General features: G+C 33.7%; 1 protein-coding gene across 19 annotated transcripts; it reads right to left on the bottom strand.

Moving 5' to 3' along the window:
- Window positions 1-4: 4 nt before the first annotated feature.
- LOC108227127 (nuclear poly(A) polymerase 2) lies at window positions 5-21,405 on the bottom strand. Of its 19 annotated transcripts, none has more exons than XM_064079485.1 (17): window positions 20,344-21,405; window positions 19,092-19,184; window positions 18,742-18,833; window positions 18,036-18,288; window positions 17,647-17,958; window positions 17,426-17,539; window positions 17,141-17,256; window positions 15,685-15,843; window positions 15,534-15,611; window positions 11,286-11,393; window positions 5,462-5,524; window positions 5,208-5,366; window positions 1,556-1,669; window positions 1,411-1,473; window positions 986-1,318; window positions 714-878; window positions 5-625 (listed from the first exon to the last, which is right to left on the bottom strand). In XM_064079485.1, exons 8-17 carry the CDS (start codon window positions 15,823-15,825, stop codon window positions 323-325), a joined length of 1,527 nt encoding a protein of 508 aa, XP_063935555.1. In that variant the 5' UTR covers window positions 15,826-15,843; window positions 17,141-17,256; window positions 17,426-17,539; window positions 17,647-17,958; window positions 18,036-18,288; window positions 18,742-18,833; window positions 19,092-19,184; window positions 20,344-21,405; the 3' UTR covers window positions 5-322. The 19 variants fall into 19 exon arrangements, with proteins under 19 accessions (XP_063935555.1, XP_063935556.1, XP_063935558.1 ...); XM_064079486.1 differs by having other exon boundaries at window positions 17,449-17,539; XM_064079488.1 differs by having other exon boundaries at window positions 17,426-17,529.
- Window positions 21,406-22,943: the final 1,538 nt, after the last annotated feature.

Below are 22,943 nucleotides of genomic sequence, written 5' to 3'. Positions count from 1 at the left end.
TGCATGCACTCAAGTCAACATATCAAATTAATCATCATGCAAATAATAATACTTGGAAACATGTTCCATTACATGAGACAAGGCTTTATTTTGTGACATTAGTTAATTTAGACAACTGTTTAAAGCTAAGCATGTATCTTCAAACATTTAACTATAGTTTTCCTCAATGTATAAGTTAGGCACTTAAGTTGTTCGTTACTCAATTTTATAAAAGGACACTTATAGCTTATCAATGAAGCCTCTTAAAATATCCGGTTCCCACTGCATCCAGGATTTCAGTTTCCATATCACTTACGGCCTCCGCCATTTGCATTTCAACCTTTCAGAGCACAGATTGTTGGCGAAAAACATATGATGGCATTTCCTCCCTGCGAACAAGATTCAAGTTTATATCCATCGTCTGTTTCCAGTTTGGGTATCTACCCTTTACCTCATCAGCAAACTGAGCACCAGTTGCAAGCACATTGACCTCTTCATTTGTTTGCATATGGACCTCTTCAGTTGTTTCTTCTTTTTTTCTCTTAAGCCCCATGAAAAATGCACAATGTCGTGCAGGTGATATAGATTCGTCCGTATAAGCATTTGTACAAGGATGACACTGTAACTTCTCATGAGCACGTTCTATCTACAAAAGAACACAAGGAAAGAAAAGAAACATGGAATAGCTGAGCTGGAGATACTACTGATTTACGTAAATAAAGTAAAATATTAACCTTCAAAGTAAGTTTCATGAGCCGAGATTTCACGAAACCTTTCCAATCTAAAAGATCTTCCTCATCCGAGGCAGAAACATTAATCAGCAGATAGCATGGGTATGCCTCAAAGAACGGATAGAATTCAAATAAAGAGTCCCATTGACCATTCCTGAGCTCAATTTGCTGGTAAGAAAAGCAAAGGCTACAATATTAAATAAAGCAAAAGAAGCTTAATCTCGGAGAGAGGGGCGAGGGAGTGCCATTGTGAAAATTTTCTATCTATGTTTTACCTCACACATCTTTTTCCCAAATTCAAATTGGTCCTTTATGATATTCAGCGTAGTAGTTGAAACGTTATAACTAGAATTCGTTGAAGGATATACAGGGGTTATGATTGGCATAACACTGGTTCGGTCTTTTAAATATTTCCGAGGATCCCACACATGAAATCGACGTCTGTTGCTCTCTACGAGCGGGCATAACATCACGGGGTTTGGCCATTTCCATTCTGTATAAACTCTGAAAAAACGGCAAACAAGCATACTAGGATTTGCATTAGGATAAAGCTGGCAAACCCGAGCAACTAAGATAGCCCAATTTATGCCGCCTAAAAATCCAGTAACCTACACACAAGGTGCATACAATTGAAAATGTCAACATGCAATCAGTGAACTAAGCGACTTAAACAACATTTAACTGAAAGATAGTATCTCACATTTGAATAGAGACCACGTCTATTACCCCATAACTTCAAACATCTGAGGGTTGTCCGAAAGTTCTGCATGTAAATAATTTAAATTTTAGTCAGAGGTATTGATGAAAATATTGAGGTAAAGAATAAGCTGAATCACTATATCCACCTCCACATTTGGAACAAGCTCAAGAATTTTATTAGCAACCCGGTATCCATTAAGACTTGGTACAGCTTTCTTGTCAACGTAACCTAACACAGAATTGTGTGAGAGGTCCAAGTCCTGCTTCCAACAATCAAGAAAACAACTTAGAAATTTGTGCAATCAATAAAGAAAATGTCTGTATCATTGGCTTTCCAAATACTACCCCTGTTTACATATAAATGCCACTTTAAAGTTTTTGTGTACCGTAATATATGGTGTACGAATATAATACACCGTGATAGAACTCAAGAGGACATTTAAAAGTGGAAACGAAACCGAAGGCCTTCTTCTTAGTGTGTGTGTGTGTGTGTGTGTGTGTGTGTGTGTGTGTTGATTCTGATTTGCATAGTATAACACTTTCAAGAATAAATAAACTGAACAAGCACCGCAATACTGACAGTCATGGGAACATTATTAAGCATATGCATGAACAGTGCACTAAACTACTAATTGGGTGATACATTAACTTTTATAGGGTAGAAAGCTAATTAGCAATCATATTATCAACAAAATTCTTTAGTTACTAGGCTTTTAAATCATCTAGCTGGTTTAAATACCTAATATAAATTCTCAGCATCAATTTAAACAAGATCTCTAGCAGCTTTTCCGAGCAGTACGACCCACTGCGGTCAAAGTATAGGTTGTAATTTTCTAAGAGGGCAAAATCTTTACGACATTACTCAGCACCACTAATCCATGTAAAATTATTATTTAAAAAAAAAAAAAAAATCTTGTCTATCGAACAAGAAAAAATTAAGATGTGCCTGGGGAACAGAATAGAGGGACAAATATATTGATTAGGAGGAGGAAGAACAGAAAATTCTAGCAAGAACTTAAAAAGGTCGAATACAATAAGGTTGTGTTTGAGAGCTTATAAATTCATCTCAAATGCTAGATTTCAAAGAATATGATTTGTGTTATAATTGCAAGTTCTCATGTTTATATGAGTATTTGAATGTCTTGGATTTTTTTTTGTAATCCAAATCCAAATTTATTTGTATATCCAAAAATGTCATTTGACGAAATCCAGAATTTCAAATGAAATCCATGTCCCCAAACATGCCATAAGATCAATTACACGAAATCAGCAGGAACACATACTTAAATTACTCGATAGTATTGGTCATATAATTTTTGCTATATATCTATCATAAAAAATTAGTTATCATGTCCTACAAAATATTAATAGAAGTTATCTAACAGGGATATGTAGGAACTAGACTGCGTCAAGATGCTTGGAAATATCGATTGAATGATTGTATGCTCATTATTAAAAATATGACATTAATGTAGTAATTAGATGATCTGCAGAGATGAGGAAACAGATGGTCTGCAGAGAGAGGATCGTTGGTGATAATAAGAACATGGAACCATTAGCTACACAAATACTCTTTGAGTTAGTGAAGTAACATGACCTAAGTGAATCACTTATCCTAGTGAAAAGCTCTAAAACTTTGAAATTTATGTTCCATCGTGATTTTATTTAAAGAGATTAAAATCCTGGACTAGTAAATTATATACAGTAAATTTCACTGTTTTCTGCACCATGGACTACATTGCAATTATTTTTTTAGTTCATTAACGTGGAATTTCTTACCTGGGTGAGAGAGTATTACGTATTCCCCTAAAATGAAATCATGAGTGACAAAACTTGATTAGATTAGTGCCAAGGGATTTTTTTTTTTTTTTTAATTTAAAGTGATTAGTTCAAGGGATTTAAATGAGGTTAAATGAGTGTGATGATGTATAGTGAAAGGATTATAGTCCTCGCAATGAAACATAACCTAAGAGTTAAGGAATTCACTAGATGTCACTATTGAAGCAAATACGCAATACTGTCAGGTCATAGTGACATTTATATAGATATACTGAAGAGTTGGCTTTAACTCTGGTAAACAGCTAGCAGAAAGTTCTTAGCCCAGACCTAGACAAGGCGAAGAAGGCTCAGAGCTAGATAACTGCATGTCAACTAAGTAAGAGTAGGACTTATTAGGCACTCGTGGTTGATGCACGTGATTTTGTAGATGGATATGTTATTAGGATAAAGAATGGTGGTATGGAGGTCACTAAGCAGAATTTAGCGATACTCAGAGTTCGGAAGAACGAGATGGGGAGATTCTTGTTTGAGGGAAGGCACTGGCGGATGGACGTTTGTGTGTTGGAATTGACTATTGATAAGGGGAGGATTGTTAGGTATTGACCCATTACAATGGTAGCATGAGTTAGGGTGCTACAAAACATATATGGATGATAATTGTATGTTTAGACGATTATTATAAAATGTATATTTTGGTGACAAAAAATGGGAAAGATTGTTGGGTATTAACCCAGTATGAATTGGATTCTGATTTGAATTAGATTTCAGAATGAATTCTAATTGGAGTTAGGTATTTCAGAATTAGATTATGATTTAGCTAAGTTTGAGATGGCTATATACATAGTCATATTGTGTTTGTTACGTGTGCTCAAGATGTAGACTTAGGTATCGCTTGCGAGCGGATGCTTGAATGTTGTTAGGCTTGAGTATCCAAGTTTGATTGATTGTATTATCAGGTTTTGATTAATAATACAAGTTGGGGCATGGATTTTCCGCGTCATATATTTTTTTTATGCGTGCTTTGCATTTGAAGTTAGATTCTCGTATTTTTATCCCTAACAGTTTATGATTCTACATTCTACATGGAAATATGGTAAGTAATATATATGGCTAGTTGAGATTTAAGAGGACCGTAGTAATAGAAGCGTATTGATACTGGTTCAAGTACAAAACATGAAGTTAGAAGAAAAAATCTTGAGAACTTCATTCATGTGCGCGGTGTAAGTTTCGCCTTAAGTGGTAATTTAGTGATAATTTAATCACATATCTATAACAAAAAAATATACTACTTGTCTACTTGTTCGATAGAGACTCTTATGTTGCAATTATAAAATTGATTACATAAGCATTCAACTTTTATTTGATTATCGAATTTATCTCATTTTTCAAACTTGTCTCAAAATGTAATCTTTAAAATTATGACACCATGGTGTTGGAAGGTATTCAACTTGTTTAGACCCTAATTCAAAAGAATATTCCTAATAAGATTTCACTGACCGTGAGAAAAGGCATATAATGGCATACACAAATATGGTGCAACATAGTAAATTAAGATTATATTTCAACTCTTATCTATTTCTATTGTTTGATTATAATAATTTTTGCAATAATTGCACATTTTCACTCACAACATCCTTTAGAAGACGAAGTGAGTGTGCTAATCATTTGTGTCATAATAATTTGATTATCTATATCATCATTTATTACAAACATGTTAGCTAAATCAACTGTATATATATGACATTAATTGGGGGTACTTGCTTACAAAGATGCAAGCACCTTTCTAGCACTAAAGTGTAATTAAGAAGGCTTGGTCCATGAGTACTAAAGATAGACTTGACTTATTACAAGGATCATTGTTCAGTGCTACTCTTGAGACACCAAATGAAGGGCAAATCACATAGTCTTCATTAGAATAAGACTGAACGGTTTAAATGATGGATTATATTTTTTTTGTCACTAGATATACCAATAAACTAAGAAAATAAGTTTAGATTAAAAGGTTGTCCTGACACTTACATTTGGAACAATCCGAAAATATATAGGAGCATAAACGAGATCAATCAAAATTCCTTGGAACTTGAATTTCAATACTGGGACATAAGAATCCAAAATAGTTTGCAGATTTGTAACTTCATCCATTTTTGCCAATATTTTATGCAAGTAGGAAAAAAATTCCTGTAGAGAAAAGAACACAAACAACCAAATTAATTTAACACGATGTTAAAGTACTTGTCATATTTATACACTACTTAAGGAAATTTATATTTCACCTGTAGTCTCACATTATAAGGCCCGACACACAAGGTGTCTATGTCAGCTCCAGGACCATGTACCTAATTTCATATAAACATATTGTTTCAGCAAGTATGTTACCAAAATATTGGCATCACAGAAGAAGAAGAAGATAAAAGTTGAACATTGATATACTACATCAATTTCAAGCATCAGTTGCTTAGTTTCTGGATTGGGAAATAATGTCAGCTAAACAGATTCACCTCCAGTTAATTGACCTATATTATGATCATACATCATAAATGTAGGGTCATGTTCAAGAGAGAACCATTAGAGACAGAACCATAGAACCCTTACCTTATTTCTAGTATTAGGTAGGGTTCTGCAGCAGAACTTAAGTATTAATTAGGCATCTGCAGCAGAACTTCACATGCAAAAAAATGTCAATATCTATGTATTATATTTTTAAAATTATTTTTGAACACACACAACGATGGAAAAAACATGACAAAAACATGTATTTAGATTTAGATCCTAAAAATCTATTTAGAAAGCAGAACCTTAGTGGTTCTATGGTTCTATCTTAAGGACTGATTCTCTCTTGAACGCGACCCCATAAATGTATTGTAAAACAAGTCGATCAACTATTTAAGAAATGAACATATATAATTATAAACATGCCTTGAGAATTTAAGAAAACAATAGGTGCATAATTTCGAGACACTATATATAATTTGACTCTTGAGCGCTAATGATGGAAACTACTTCTATAAACTCTCTCCGCTAGACTCTCTTCTAACCCTTCATCTTCTCAACAGTGGATGATTATATGAAAGCTATGCTTTCGATTAACTATTACAGATCTTGCTCTCGTACAAAATTCCATATTTTAGCTTCCAACAACCATTGACCTAGTCCCCTTCTAGAGAAAAAAATCCAAAACAAATAGGAACTTAAAACCACCACTAATTTACCCATATCAACTTAAACACTAATATCCAATCCCTCAATATTGATCCTAAAACTATTAACCTAGTTGACACTTTTACTACCAAACTAGGTTACTCGGACTCTTCATTTTACCTCAATTACTCATGTCAGACACTTAACACTTGGACATGGACACTTGCATTTGAACACCTATGTTAGACATGCACATTTCTAATGTGTTGCTGAGTCCGACACTCACGGTATCCATACACGACAGTCCTAGCAGAGTTCGAGTAAAAAGCTACCAAATCTTTACAAATTGCTGCCCCCAAAAATCCTAATTTAAAAGAACCCATTGTTGCTTCAAACTTCTAAGTGAACTAAAATTACCAATGACTTATCTCCTTTCGGGACCTTGACTCCTGATCAATTACCACAAGGTTCTACTACTTTTTAAACTTCTCTGGCTAGCAACTTTGACTTTCTGTGAGTTTTGTGAGTTTTATTGAACTTAGCTTCGAAAGAAAGGAAGCAAGTGTGGTAGAGGATTACACTTGGTAACAAAATTTCGCATAATCATATTCCTCTAAATGATGTATCAATGGCACGTCGGCTATGTTACTTTGACTCAGGGTACGAAGTATCGGACACAAGACATATTCAAGTGTTGGACTCGAAAAATCTAAAAATTTGGGAGACATGATACTATCCTATTTTTGGACAAGAGTACTAGGACACAATTTTGTAAGGAATTTTGCAAATTAAGGATCTTCACTTCTTGTATTTTTATTTTTGCTTTTCTTTGGTTTGCATTGTATATTCAACTTATATGTGGTCTTTCGGTTGGTAAAAGTATCCGCATATCAGTCAAGAATCCGACAAGAAAATGTTGTGTCCAAGTGTTAGACATGGGTATGGCTACCTAAACAAAAGAGTTGGAGTTATATATGACATTGGCACCTCTTTTGTTAAGCCATGTCCAAATCCAAATTTTTTTAAGAAAGCTAGAAAAAATTGAATGATAGTTGCACTAGTTAGGAAAGCCAAATTTCTGGTATGTTAAGTTATTTTCTTGAAGAAATTGGATTAAAAGAGTACATGTTGACTTGTTCTATTATTTTTAGGAATTTTATGTTCTTACATTATAATATGAGGACTTGGGAATTGAATTCATGAAGTTTATCCTTGTGTGTTTGTGCTCAACTTGCTAACTTACCACATTCTTACTGATAAAAGGGGTTGGTTTTAGATAGTTTAACCAAACCAATCATCCTAAATGAATCTACATCTACTAGATTTTGTATTGAACTTCAAGCCAACTAACCTAGACCAGATCACTTAATGGTACATGTTTATAGTGATGATTCTTACCCACCTTGTTGCCAAACTTTTGAACATCTACTGATTGGCTGCCTTTATGCTTTAGCAATATGCCCCCTCCCCTACAGTCTCAATAATGTTGTTTCTGATGTTGTTATTGCTAATGTGCATGGTGTTTCTATCAAGCGGGTTGATTATTATATTGAAATATTATTATCCAATACAGATGCTCTTCCCTAGGGAAGAATGCTCTTTTCAATTCAAAATCGGGGCATTACATCCTCCAATAATGATGAAGAGAATAACAATGATCAATGATCTCCTATAAATTTTTCATGACCCTACAAAAGATAACATGCAGAAAAAAGGGTAAAATTTGAATCTTCAAAGTAAAAACTACTCGCTTTGTTCCACTCGGACTTATAATTGTTTGGCACGCATTTCAAGACTCTTATAAGATACAGTTCTATAAATTCTTTTATATTCTTTTTCTTATAGATGAAAATTCAATGTTTAAATTTTTTGTCAGAAACAAAAATTTTAAAAAATAAGTTATAGAAATATGCTTTATAGAAGCATTGAAATGTGTGCCAAGCAATACAAAAAATTGTATAGAAATGACTAATGAGTGGGACGGAGGGAGTACTTAAGAAGAAAGTGTGCTAAGGACCTCTCTAACATCTCTAAACCATATAATTAGGCCCTTTCAAACTGTAGTTTATTTGTACTTATTTATTTGCCATTGGTTTGGTCTGTGAATTCGATTTGGTTAGATTTGACCCCAAGAATTATGAATTAACAGAATGTGTGCGAATAAAGGCATATTACGAGACAATCTAATCTGAGTTTTCTAAACGAACAAAAATTAATTTTCATGATCGTCTCGATGAAAAACAAGCTAAACACGAGTCTCGTTTGCTCACGAACAATTTGAGTCGAGCTAGACTTAGGCCAAGTTCAAATGGAGTTGAGTTTTCCACAAATAGTTGGTATATGTTTTTTACTCAAATAACCATTATTCGTAAAATATTATTTATAATCTTACACTTTATGTCCAAATAAAATCCTAGTATCTAACTATTTTACGGCAACTCCAACAAATTAGTTATTCATGCTAAGGAATAAGTGGAAAAAAAAAAGTGATCCAACAATGTCCTGGTTAATCCTTTATATAACTTTATTTCATTCCTTATTTTTAAGGAATCACTCTCAACTCCTAAGGTTCCCTAAACTGATATTTTATTATAAAATATTACAAAAAACTTGCAAGTTGTACTTTTAGTGTCGAAAAGACTTTAAATAAGTAAGGAATGAGTACTACTGACATTATTGGAGATGACATTAATTATTCATGTCCTAAGTCGCTAGGATCTATTTTTTCATATATGTAGCTAATGAGTTAGGATCCTGCTGGAGAGGCTTTTAAAATCATACACTTACACTTCCCTAGCATGTTCTTTTATTTTATATCATTTCAATCGTTCATGTCAAATTTTAAGAACATAAATATATTATCTTAATATTATTGAGAAAGACAAGTGAACTGAATTAGTGTTATATTACTTCAAGTGCATTATGTTTTTCCTTTTAATCAATTTTATAACTTATTACCCCCTCCGTCCCATTTTATGTGACCTCATTTCCTTTTTGGGACGTCCCAAAAAGAATGAACCTAGAATACTTACTATTTTTGAACACTACTTTTTACTATTACACCCACTAACTCTATATTTTATACTCTCTTATTATTAAATAAACACTATTACACCCACTACTTTTCTCCACTATCCCAAATCTATTATTAAATATTAATAGGTCCCACCATTTTACCCACTTTTCAACTACATTTACTACTTTTTCTTAATCTCCGTGAAAGTCAAACCCATTCATATAGAATGGGACGGAGGTAGTAATTTAATTAAGTCATGCATTTCAAATTTTAATTATAGTGGCTTGAAATTTTCATTTTTGAAAATTTAAATTATCGATAATATTGCATTATTTATATAATAAAAAATTTATCCAAGTCAAATCAAGCCAGACAAGTCGAGCCGAGTTTGAGCAAATCCCAATCTAAACGAGCCGAGTTTGAGCCGAACAAGGCAAAATGCTCGACTGGGATTTCTTTACTAAGAAACAAAATTCATGTACAAGATTGGGTTTTTCCAATAAAGGAACAACACTTAACTCAGTTAAACGAGTCAAACTTGAGTTTTATTCATGAACAACTCTGTTCATTTCCAACCGTAAATGAACTATGACCACATGACCAAGTGACATGTATGCCTTTGTTATTTGTAATAAATACTAGTGACTAACAAAATAAAATAATGATTACACAAAAAAGCACTCAATTTATGTGGTATTAGTCTAGTTGGGTGGTCCACCCCTGGATTTTACTTCTAATGGTTCCCCGTCAAAAAGAATAATAAATAAATAGTATCACATTTTGGATAAGTATTGAAAATATTGCATAAGTATTATTTTCAACAATTATGTGCAAATTTAATGTTTTCGGACCAATAAATGGCTCATAAGCATAGAAGTATTATACACACTAAATCGATATTTTTGAGACTACAATTTATCATTACGATGGTTCAAGTTTAGAAGACAAAGGGTAAGATAAAAGAAAACCTTCTTTATTAAATCAAAAGAAGATTGTTACCAAATTATATTTATATAACTAAAGAAGTATAAATGATTTGTATATGGATAATAGGATGACAGTTATAAGAACTTCTATATAAATCTATAATAGATATTTGCATTAGATATGCAGTAACTACTTTGAAATGGGTATAATGGAAATTGTTTCATGTTTACGAAAAGATTGCAAAAGTATTTGTCGCAGGACTTGTTCATCATCGTACAAATGGATCTTCTGAACAGATTTCTACCTACTTGACATCTAGGGTCATATACATCCATTTTGAACTATGAAAAAGAAAATTTATTTGCATGGTTTTATATAGTCGTTGATAAACTTTTTTGCTTTTGATTTCCTATTAAGCACACCCATGCTTTTAGCAGGGTTGCGGATAACTCTTTTATTCCCTCACTCTAGGAACCGGGAACTATTGTTCTGCATTTTACATCTAAATTATTGGTTAGCCAATCCCTTAGACACAACAAGTGACAACTAAAATTCATAGGAGCCACAAACTGTCCAACAAATCCTCTTTTCACTTTCCTAGTTCTGACATTACATAATTAGATGAGACATTACGGGGTTGTTTGGATCATGGCTTTTTTAACCAAGTTAATACGAATAAAAATGCATCAGAATGTCATTCTTATTACCATAAACTGGACTGAAATCCCATGAATTGAATGGCTACTATGTCTTTACCATCCCAATTCATATCGTGTCAAAGTGTTATAGTTATCAGTGTTCTTTAAACCAAGTGTTGTCGTTCTGTCCAGAAACTCCAGATCCATATAAAATGAAAACTAATCAGATTGGGACAAAATCCCTTACAATATGTATTGTGAGAATCAGCATGAATTGCAGATTAACACAATTAGATTATTAAACAAATTAAAATATCATAACCAGAACAAATAACAAATCTCCACCTATTCATGTGATAGTAATAATCAATTTCTTACCCCAAGGCGATAGGAACCATAAGGAAATATCACGACATTCGCATTTTTAACCCATTTACTCGAGTATCCTTTTTCAGAGGTAACTTGCTTCACACAATCTTTTGCAATCTACAATACATTTAAAAAAAAATACAACAATGTTAGAATCAAGATTTGATTTTTAAATTTAGATTTATTTTAATAATTAGTTGGTGCTGACCAAATTTTTAGTTAAATTAGATTAGGATTAGATTTGAATTAATTTTGAGTAGTAGCAGTTTTTGAGGAATGTAGGCTATATCAGTTATGTTCCTACTTATTTAAATCTCACCCAAATGATTATGATATATATCAATTCACATTACATTACTTTTCACAGAGAAATAAACCAACAAATGGTATCAAGAGCTCTCTTCTTAAGGAACTCGTGAAACACCTTCAAGACCCATAACCAATAACTATAACCATAAAATCACAGAGAAGTCATACACAATCATAACTCTAAAATTACATGTCATAATTGAGAAGTCATACATAACCATAACCATAATATCACAGCATGCCATGGCTGAGAAGCCATAAACAAAAATCATAACCAGAAACTAAAGCACAAAATCACATTCATGAAAAGCGAAGGGAGGAACTAATGAGGAGTATGTGCATGAATATATTTGGAAGTGTAAGAAGAAAATAATATTCCAAGAGCATGAGAAGGCAAAAGAGGCTACCATCCAAGAACATGAGAATGACGAAATTTTGTTTTAATGACCGATTAAAATAATAAAGCAAGGAGGAGTGTTAAAATTATGCTTTAATTTTTAAATTTAGATTTGTTTTAATAATTGGTTGGTTTTTGTTGACCAAATATTTGGTTAAATTAGATTAGGATTAGATTTCATTAATTTTGAATGGTAGTAGTTTTTTAGAAAGATAGGCTATTTCAGTTGTGTTCCTGGCTTATATAAAGCCCACCCGGATGATTATAATTATATATATGAGTTCATATCACATCTTTCTTCACATAGATATAAACCTACAAACAATATGGCCACAAGTCACACTAAGAGCAATGGCGTATAAACACCTACTGCATAATTTACTTTTTCTGTGAGATACATTTAGATATAAGTGATAAAACATTTGACTCAAAATCTAACCCTGGAGGATAAAATAATTTTCATCAATTATGTCTAACTGGTAATATGGATCATGATCAGATAGCTACCACTACCGTATTTTATTTTGTTTATGTTTATTGCCAAGACCCTTCCCCTGTCACCTTTTGTTCGTTTACAATTTTTTTCATATTCTCACAATAAGGCCTAGCCTGGAAATTTTGGTGAAAAGACCGCTACGGAAATGGTCCTATTAGAAGCCCAGTCTAGGCTTGATAGTCAAAAGGACTCATTTTTGGAAATGGTCCTATTAAAGCCCAGTCTAGGCTTGACTGTTTCAGGATTAGTCTCTCATTCTTTTTGTTTATCTTTATATAGTGTTAGTTTGGATGATTTGTAAATTAATCAAGAACTTATAGATACATCAACTAGGGGGGAGGAGATTAGTGGAGTGGAGTATAAAGAGGTAGTCCATGAAGATGGGTTTGATACTCATTACTCAGTGGTGCCTGGTGGAAAAGGTTCTTGTGGTCAACTTGTGAAATAAGGAAAAGGGATGTATGTTTAGAAAATAAGCATCTTCTAATATTTATAATGTAACATGAATCTAATATCACTTGAGTCATTGAAAACAGTCCTAGATATTCAATAAAGTACTATTTGAGAAATTAAAACCAAGGAGATGTGTTGTGTGAATATGAACATGCATGAATTGCATATGTAGATTCAAATTTATGATTTAAGTTCGAGAGGTTGTCATGGAGGTCGATAAGTATATGGATGAGCTTGTTACCTCTGACCCTAATAATTTTCCATAGAGTTTGACATGAGTTTCTTTGGGTGCCATTAACAGTCAAAATCAATTATCTTATCATCAAAATGGAAAATGTAACTTAAGAACGACAGGGAGTAGTTGTCAGTTAATTTTAAACATAAAGATTGGCCTATTTCTTGCTTCATCTATGGTATAGTTTGGCACTTGGATAGTGTCCTTTGTTACTCGGACTCTTCTATTTAGGTTGTACCCGTGACGGACACTTGGATACTCGGACATGACACATATTTCGTGTCGGATTCCTTGACTAAAATGTGACACTTTGACCAATTTAAAAATTAAATATGAGTGAAACTTACAATTCAAAAGAAATATGTAAGGAAAAAAAAAGAGTAAGATTAGGATAAAGTACAGAAGATGCTTAATTTGCAAATCCCGTACAAAATCATGTCTAATTTGAGTTTTATTGTTACTTTTTGTTAAATCTGTCTAACTTACCATACTTTTTTATTAGTATACTATGATGTCTCCCATGCCCATGTCCAAAAATAGGATAGTGTCCGCGTGTCCCCTATTTTCAAAGTTCCAAAGTGCAGCACTCGGATATGTGTCGTGTCCGACACTCCGTACCCGAGTCCGAGTAACATAGATAGTGTCATACGTGATCAGCGAGGTGGGAGATCGAACTTATGGAGAGTAGATGAGGAAATGTTCACACGAGATTCTACCAAATTTTATAAAGCCAGATGGATCCACCAACTGGTCAGCATCACAGGGGTAAATTAAGGTGGGTAGGGAGAGATGGATAGGAATGTTAGTTAATGAGGACAATTAGGAAAGTGAAACTGATATGGTTAAGGGACAAGTATTCTTCTTAAATGATTTGGATGGTTGAAATTTGAGAAAAGTTTGTGAAATCCATGCCATCAATTCAATAATGTTATTAGTATGTGAATACAGATAAAGGAGAAACAAGGAAGGAAAGGATGTGATGGCTGATTGCAGATATTAACGCGGATATGGACGGGAATTTTTCAGGTTTCCAGAAAATGAGTATAACATGGGTTCCAAAGTCCTGACCCACCTCCAATCATGAATATTATTGGTTCAAATTGTTGTTGTGGCCTTGGGAACCACATACTGTTCATTTTTTTTAAGATATAACATACCACAAGGGACTGAATTTGTATTTCTTTGTGAAACTCAGTGGCAGACATGAGCTAAGGTACTTTGCTCAACAATAACAATAAGGGTATTAAGTTTGTTTAGTGGCAGGGTCAGAAGGTTGAATAGAGGTCTTTAAATTTTTCATTTTATAACAAAAGGACAAAACATGTGTACTTTAATGTAAAATTACACACTGATTATTTATTAAGGGTCCAGGTCCCTGGCATACGTATGCCAGGGAGCTGTTAACCAACAATCAGTTTGCTGGCCGTTGGATGCATATCCAGCGGCCAGGATTAAAACAAAATTTTAATATGTCCAGCGCTTTTTTATCGCTGGACGGGGGAAAAGACCCCGTCCAGCGGTAAAAAAGCGCTGGACGGAACCTGTCCAGCGCTAAAAAAGCGCTGGACGCTAGGTTATAATCCTGGCCGCTGGATATGCATCCAACGGCCGTAAAGCTGTGTGCCGCGTAAACTCTCCCTGGCATACATATGCCAGGGACCAGCTCCCATTTATTAATTAGGCATATATATCATGTCAAAACATATATATGCTATAGTTATGCAAAAAACACACGCACACACACAATGAATTTCAAGAAAAAAATACAGTGGGTGTGTGTTAATGTAACTTAATAGTCTCACTTAATGAGACCCTATTTACTTTAATAAAACACCAACAGATTAATTTTTTTCATTCAAAGAGCACTGATAAGCCTGATGCCCCGAGTACTGAAAAAGCATTTTTGAGCACCTGTTTTACTGAGTTCTCTTTTATAAAAATAGAAATCTGACTAAGAGAACCTTCAACACATAAAAGAAAGTTAATACTTAGTTACTTGCACTCAATGCTGAGAAATTTGAAGTAGTGCCCATATATAGCACAGGAATTAAGGTTGGTCAAAAAGCATTGCATTGACAGAGTTAAAAAGTGCCATTTGTGGCTGCAATACAAAATGAAGAAGAACAAGAACATTTAGATAGCACTATAACCACTTTGAATACATCACTTACAACCTCATTAAGTGAGGTGGAAACAGATGCTTATCTATTTTCTACTGCAATTTTAATCTTGCGGAGTAAAGGTATGGAAGATGTGATTCTTCTTATAATAAGTAAATCCAAAGACAACTTGGCATAAAATAAAGCATCAGGAAACGTAATGGAAACATAATATCCTCTCAGATGTAAGAGTAAGTACTAAACTTACCTGTCTGATTTGTGCAAGAACCTCTTCTCTCCTTTCCGTTTCTTCTAGGCTCTCGTACACCCCCGAAGTAATCAAGAACTTCCATAATTTACAACACCACTGTTAGCAACCAGATAGTTAACTATGAACTTCAAAACCTAAATATATATACCTTGTGCAACATGGCATTTCTTCGGATATCAGCATTGCTTGGCCCAGAAAGCGATAGTGGTTTCGTCAGGTCAAACTGGATTGTTGTAGCCTTATGGCGGGAGAGTGTTGAATCCCCAATCTTAGACTTAGATTCCCCCATTTCAGTACCAGAAAGAACCTAACAGAAACCAATCACACCCAAACAATCAATTTTAAGTAAGAGTAGCCCCAAAAACATATCTTGAAGAACATCAAAGATAAATGAGTGTCACTTAAATCTATTAAAACTGCTGCAGATAAGTTAAAGCTTAAATGGTAAACAATGAAAAGAAATGTGCTCAATCAAACAGTTAAACAAGCGAACGAAACAATGTTATCATGAATAATTAAAAATGATGGATAAACCCTAAAAGGATGCCGCGCAGACACATACATATATGCTAAATTTGTTACTATTTATACCTAGAAAAGATTAATTGAACTAAAAACAATCTTCACAAAAGAAAGAATGAGAGATCTGTGTGAATGCCGAAAATGGAGCTTCGATAATTTAGGGAAAACGGGGTGGTATTCATACGGAGAAGTGTAAGCTTTCCTAGTTTTTATCGACCAATTAAGGGACTGTTTGGGGAATCTAATTTTATTTCAAGGTGTAGTATTTATATTTATTTCATTTTCTGTGCTCAGTTATAATAAAACTAGTGGAAACATCGCGCTTCGCGCGAGTGAGAAAAATATAGAATATAGAATATTTTAAAAATCGGCTGCAAATAGTTTCTCTAGTTAATCGTTGAGACAGCTACTAAAATATGTTTTATATGAGCCCTGCAACAACCAAATATTACAATTAATTTATTTGAGACATAATCAACCATGTTATATTAAACACAGCCAGTGAGCTAGTATTTCCAAAAGAGACCACCAAAAGACCTATGTTCTCTATCTTTCTTTCTACTCTACGCATTTTGTCCAAGTACTGAGCTTCTTTTAATTTATACTACACTATGAGTTGGTGAAATCTGGTTTACTGATATACTCTTCAGCTGAGGAAGAGACGGCAAACAAAGTTCCCAAGTTCAATGCTTTCACTGGTTCATCAAGACGCTTGGATGGGAAACCTTCGACCAAATCAATTGTAGCAGCTTCTTCTTCCTTGCTCAAACATCACCAACCAGAAGCTAAAAGTAATAATGTTCCTTCACCATCAAATTCATCAAGGAAACATTGCGAGAAGCTTGTATTCGGATCAAACGGAGACCAACCCTCACATGCAACAACAAAAATATGCAAATCGCATTTCTAAATATATGTTTTCATGGTTACCACGATCTGCCTTGAACGAATAGTATATTAATATTAATGCTATCATTGAAAATGTTTAAACTACAGATTGAGACAAAGCAAAAGGAACAGAGTTAGCAGGAAAAACCTAAAAAAGGAGAGGAAAGTACTAAATTTCTTGTCAATTATTATACCTAGACTTATTAAGTTGCCATCTTTTCGTGCTTATGACTCCCACCTCCTACAAACACGCACCCTGATGTTCTAGTCTTGTGATCAACCATGTTTGAAAAATAAGAATATGCCATTCCTGCATCAAAATATGAAGGCTCCGAATAGTTTTAGCCACAACTATGTTTCAAAAAAAAAACACTCATACACACACATACATTAAAAAATAAGAATCAATACAATATGGCCAAAGAGGAAACGCAAAACAGGCATTCTTCTTTCTGAACACAAAATCACAGCCAAGTTACCGGAGCGAGATGATATACAGGACCTTTGTTGAGCAGTTGATAGGTCTTCAGTTACCGGAACAGGTGTAATTGCACAGATCTCTGAAATTCCCAGCCTAGTAACTCTACGAATAGCTAAAATTAATGTGTATAAATAAATAATATAAATATTAAGAATATAAATATTGGGAAGCAGAAAAAATAGAAATTATGTGAATGAAGAAAAATATTGATAGCTTCACCTCATCTGCAACTTGAAATGTCCTCTGAATTATTTGCCCAGGTTGGCGTAATTGGGAATTTAGTCCACTCGTCCCCCAGAGCGTCGCAACCTGTATTATGGTTACTTAGGTACAATTATCTTTGCTCATCCAACTGTGCCTGCTAACTTTTGATGCTGTCCCCTGAGTTTCTTGATGTAACACCCTAATTATGTGGAGCTTCCTTGCAACTGGTAAAATAGTTGTTACACCCTTATGACATGGAGCTTGCCCCAGCTGATCTTGGCTGAAAGATGGTCTAGGGTCATATCCTGATGAGCGAAGATCTGGCTTCTGATCACAACTCAAAAGAGTTATATCAGTTGCTCCATATATTGGTTTAAGTGGAAAAATTATGCATGATATCTTACTTTATGTTTTGAGGGAAGTGGCAACTTCTACAACCGTGTTCATTGCTTCAATTAAGGCCGCAACATATCTCCATCAGGCTGTAACTTCATTTGGGATACAAAACTCGAAGAGGATTTCAACACGCGACAAATATATATATCGGGATCTGAATTGAGTAATTGTCTAGTATGGAATAGAATGTGCAGCAGCAAGCCTTGATACAGCAGTTTCACTTTCATAATGCCCTATAAGTTCAAGTTGAACTTCTTTTATCTGTTCATTTCATGAGGCAAATAACATGACATACATGTCAGCAGATTACACTTATTTAAAAAATTACAACTAATTTATAGATGGGGAAGTAGATAGGAACTGCCAATCCTATAGGGTGTAGTCTAGAAATGAAAACAACTATATATCAGAATAATTTTCAGACTCTAATCATTCATATAAAATAATTAAGAAATAAATTTAGGTCACGTGTTGGGTGTATATCCAGGGAAAGGGGCCTTGATAACATATAACAATTGCTGGCACTTTGGAATGGAAAGGACCAACTGGCCAACATGGAAATTTTCAGGCTACTTGAAGGGACATGAAAACAATTTTATTTTTGCTGATTGAACTGATAACAATTCAGTCGTATTCCAAGTATGCACAGCCTACTGAAAGAAGTATTTATATATTACAATTTTGTATCATCAATCGCAATGAAGCACATGGTACCTTACTACTGAGAAGAAGCTACTCCTCTCCATAGGCATTCTTCCAAGAAGTGACATAGGCAAGAAATGGACGTATTAATAAACACTTGCAATCTGTGATGAACACAACTATAAATTATCTCTGCAGCCCTTTGGCGCAATTGATTAATGAACACCTGACCAGGTCAAACCAAGCTGCACAATGCTAACATAAACAGACAAGTTCTACGAGAGTTGCAGAGTTTAGATTTATATAGAAAAATTCTGGCCCGCATTTGAACCCAAACAACACAAATCAAAGCAGAGGCATAACCAACCCATCAAAACAATCAACCAAAAAAATTAATTAAAAAATTAAAAAGAAATGCAGACCTCAGTAGAACTGCCGCGAGCTTGACGGAGGATGAATCTATCGAGGCCATTGATGCCTTTAGCGACCTCACTATGATGAACCTTCTCGATCATCTGAATGGGAAGACAAAGGCTGAATAACATGAATAACATTATGGATCGTGTAAAAACGAAGACCGAACAACATGAACAACCCTCAATGATCCAAAGCTCCAGATATAATGAAAAATCATAGGTTCCTTTGTAATGGAAAGCAAAAGCTCCAGATACAAGGAAAGCAAAAAAACCTTTTAACTGTTATAATTAATAAGTTAGAAAAACAAAAAGTCAATCATTACCGATAATTATATCTCCCATGTTTGAATTGGATAAGATATTTTTGCTTTTGTTTTATCAAATACTAATGACAGTAATATTATATATACCACATCGCAGATTTATTGTAATACTTAAAATTTTCCTAGTAGCTTCAAATATAAAAATCACATTATACAGCCTTGGAACTTCTATGAAATTTCATTCAAGCTTTTCTATTGTAGATGATTATTCTATACTATAGTATTAAAGCCGAAACATTGTTATTAAAACCTATTTTACTGGGCCTACTTCTTTTAAAACCTATTTTACTTGGTCTAATTATTCTGAAAAGCAATTTCAACCAAAACAGATATAACTATCTATTTAAAAACATCTTCAGGGCATAACAGATCTTACTGCTACTATTCTCTGTGTCTGTCTTATATATTTTAGTTGACTGAGATAACTAGTAATATATACTTCCTTTTGGGATACATATGATAACAAGTTTTTCTATGTAGCCATATTAGTTTGGTGTTTCAAATTGCTAATATTACAATCATGTAGAAAGTGGATTAAATGATTCCCAATGCCTCACCTACAGCTGCAAAATCATTTAATTGTTTTCTTCCCTAGGTATGTGCTTTGTTGCTTTTCTTATAGATATTAACAAAGTCAGCAGAGACTGACATAACATAAAGGATACATTATATTCAATTCAAAGAGCTTACTGGCATTCAATTGTATGCCCTTTTTATCTGCAAAATCAAGATATGCCACATATGGTTTATAAATATGCATACTTTGTCTTCCACCACACATGTTGAAGGTATGCTTTTATCTTACATATCAAGTTGCTGATCTACTGTGACTCTGAATCGTTGACAACAGAGAAATAAATATAACATGCTGTTTATCAAATAAATCAAATAAAATAGTTCAGTATGTAATAGCTTAAAGTATAGGACTGACTTACAGGCCTCATAATTTACAAATCCAACAAGCTCTAGATGCCCTGAGACTGTGACTTATCACTAACAACGAACTCATAAGTGTGTCCATAAATCTCACTGAACTGCAACCTGGAACCTTATCCGCTAGTTTTTCCTAATCCTCCATCTCCATCTGGGCAGTTCTAAACCAGCTTTTCTCCCATTTCAATATTAATGAACTAGGCATGCAAATGTGTGAGTGAAGGCCCCCCAGAATCACATAATCTCTTTTCATCAAACAAGTCCTGCCCAAGAGGTCCAACAATGCAGCAACAATACTCAGACTTTGAAAAACTACTAAGTTCCATGCTTAATCGAGTCATAATTTGTGAACCTCTTCCACGAACATTCCGCGAAAAGCCAACAAGACCACTAGAAAGGGAATTCATTTGGCTCCACAAAACCATCCAACATCTGCAAGAACCGGCATACGTCATCAATTGTATTGCAAAGAGCTCTTCCTAGCAAACCTTCACACAATGTTCCTGTTGTGCAAAACTTTATAGTTCAGGTTCAAAACCTAAAAAGCTCCGAGTCACGATCACGCAGATAAACTTCAAGGCTTGCACACAATATAGAAAAGTTAAATGTCTATGCTACAATCACCTTAAACATGACCAACTATCATGAAACTCTCTTACAATATTAAAATGCTGCTTTATAATTCACATGATGAGAGCACCACAAGCATCATATCATCATCAGGCTCAATTCTTGGAAACTCCCAGTTGACTAATGTCTATCATCCTTTCCCATAAATCGTTAAAACCCACCATGCAAAATCTCTAGCAGAACTTTTATCAAGCATCTAGTCTCCTCTAGACCATGGTAGAGATGCATCAATTAGTAATTATAGATGGGACTCCCTGTTAAGTATGTGCATGCTCTAACAAAGCAAATAGGCATTCAAACTTAAAATAGGCAATCTTCTGAGAGCAAACCAAGTGTTTATCGATTAGTTTTGTGAAAAGAAAATGAATAAGGTAGCCCATCAGATGTTTCACATTCATTGTTTGTTATCAGCTTCGTCAATAGTTGGAAACGCTTTTTGATTTCGTTTTCTTATAAATTAATAAGATTTTATGTTAATTTTTTTATTTTATTATTTTGACAGAAGATTTGATGTTAATTTGCAGTGTTCTAAAAATCTCCGATTTAACCGATTAATCCCCTGCAAGGTCAGCCACTGATCCGATTTTTGAAATCCGATTAATCCTTATATATATTTCTTAATCGAAGTATGTGTGATAAATTATTGAAATTAAAATACTATATTACTTTAAATATGAATAATTATTGAGTTTATGAATATAGTAAATATATTAGTTACTAAATAGCTAATATAATAATAACTAAATATTAAATAATATTTTAATATTAAAATAAACCCGATTTTCACTCCAATTAATCCCCGATTTCTGAATAATCTTTGAATCGGTAGCTCAACTGATTAGGTCCAATTCCCGATTTCTGTAACACTGTTAATTTGAAAAAAAGATATATTACCAGAAATGGTTTTCCTACTTTCTTTTTAAAAGAGTAAATTTTAGAATTATATATAATTCATTATTTCAAGTAAAATGAGATTTTGTATTTAACCTTTATCAAAGTGCAATAACATTTTTGTTTATATATCAATAAAATAAAATTTCGTGATTGACAAAAATACTTGTATCACATTTTTTTAATATAGAAAAGTTCGAGGGTCTCATTGACGTGCATCCACCGGAAAATTGAACCTACGAATTCGCCAATTATGAGTTGGACGCTTTAACATCTGCAAAAAATTCTCGATGTGAAAACCCTGGAGGATTCGTTGCCTAACTATTAGTATCTAAATGAAAGGTACAAAGGAATGGAGAATTCGTCGCCTAACTAGTAGGAACATAAAATTTTAGACTTAATTATAATTCGCACTCCTTTGATTTTAGCTAATTGTACTTTGCACCTAAAACTTTAAGAATATACATTTTGCAACCCTTATTTATTTAAATCTATCACATTTAGCACCCTCTTTATTATCTTTTGCTGTTAACGTGAAATAATGCAAGGGCAAAATTGTCCAAAAATATTTCAACGGCTATGTATCAGTTTGTACATATATATATCATGCTTGTATGTATCTCCTTCAGCATGAAAAACAACAGAAACTCTAAAATCTTGTTTTTTATGCTCATTTTACTGGATTTTACTAGCATAGATTGAACGCAATTGAAAATATAATACACGATAGGAAGTAGTCTTGTGCGAGGTCCGGATGAAATTTGTGGAACTGAGTTTTGAATCTGTGACAAAAGACCCTCTGATTTTAATTGTATATTGATAAGAGAAGATTAGCTACAAGAATGAAGAGTACTAAAACAAAAAATATTCTTGGACAGTTTTGCCCTTAAATTATTTAACGTTAACAGTAAAACATAATGGAAAGGGTTTTAAATGTGACGGGTTTAATAAATAAGGATTGCAAAATGCAAAATGTATATCCTTAAACTTTTTAGGCGTAAAGTGCAATTAGTTAGAACCAAAAGGGTGCGAATTACAAACAAGTCGAAATTTTATTATTATAAATAGAATATATATAAGA

This window comes from Daucus carota, chromosome 1 (genome assembly GCF_001625215.2).
Source record: "Daucus carota subsp. sativus chromosome 1, DH1 v3.0, whole genome shotgun sequence".
In the NCBI taxonomy this organism is placed as follows: Eukaryota; Viridiplantae; Streptophyta; class Magnoliopsida; order Apiales; family Apiaceae; genus Daucus; species Daucus carota.
This window is presented reverse-complemented; position numbering and strand designations above follow the sequence as displayed.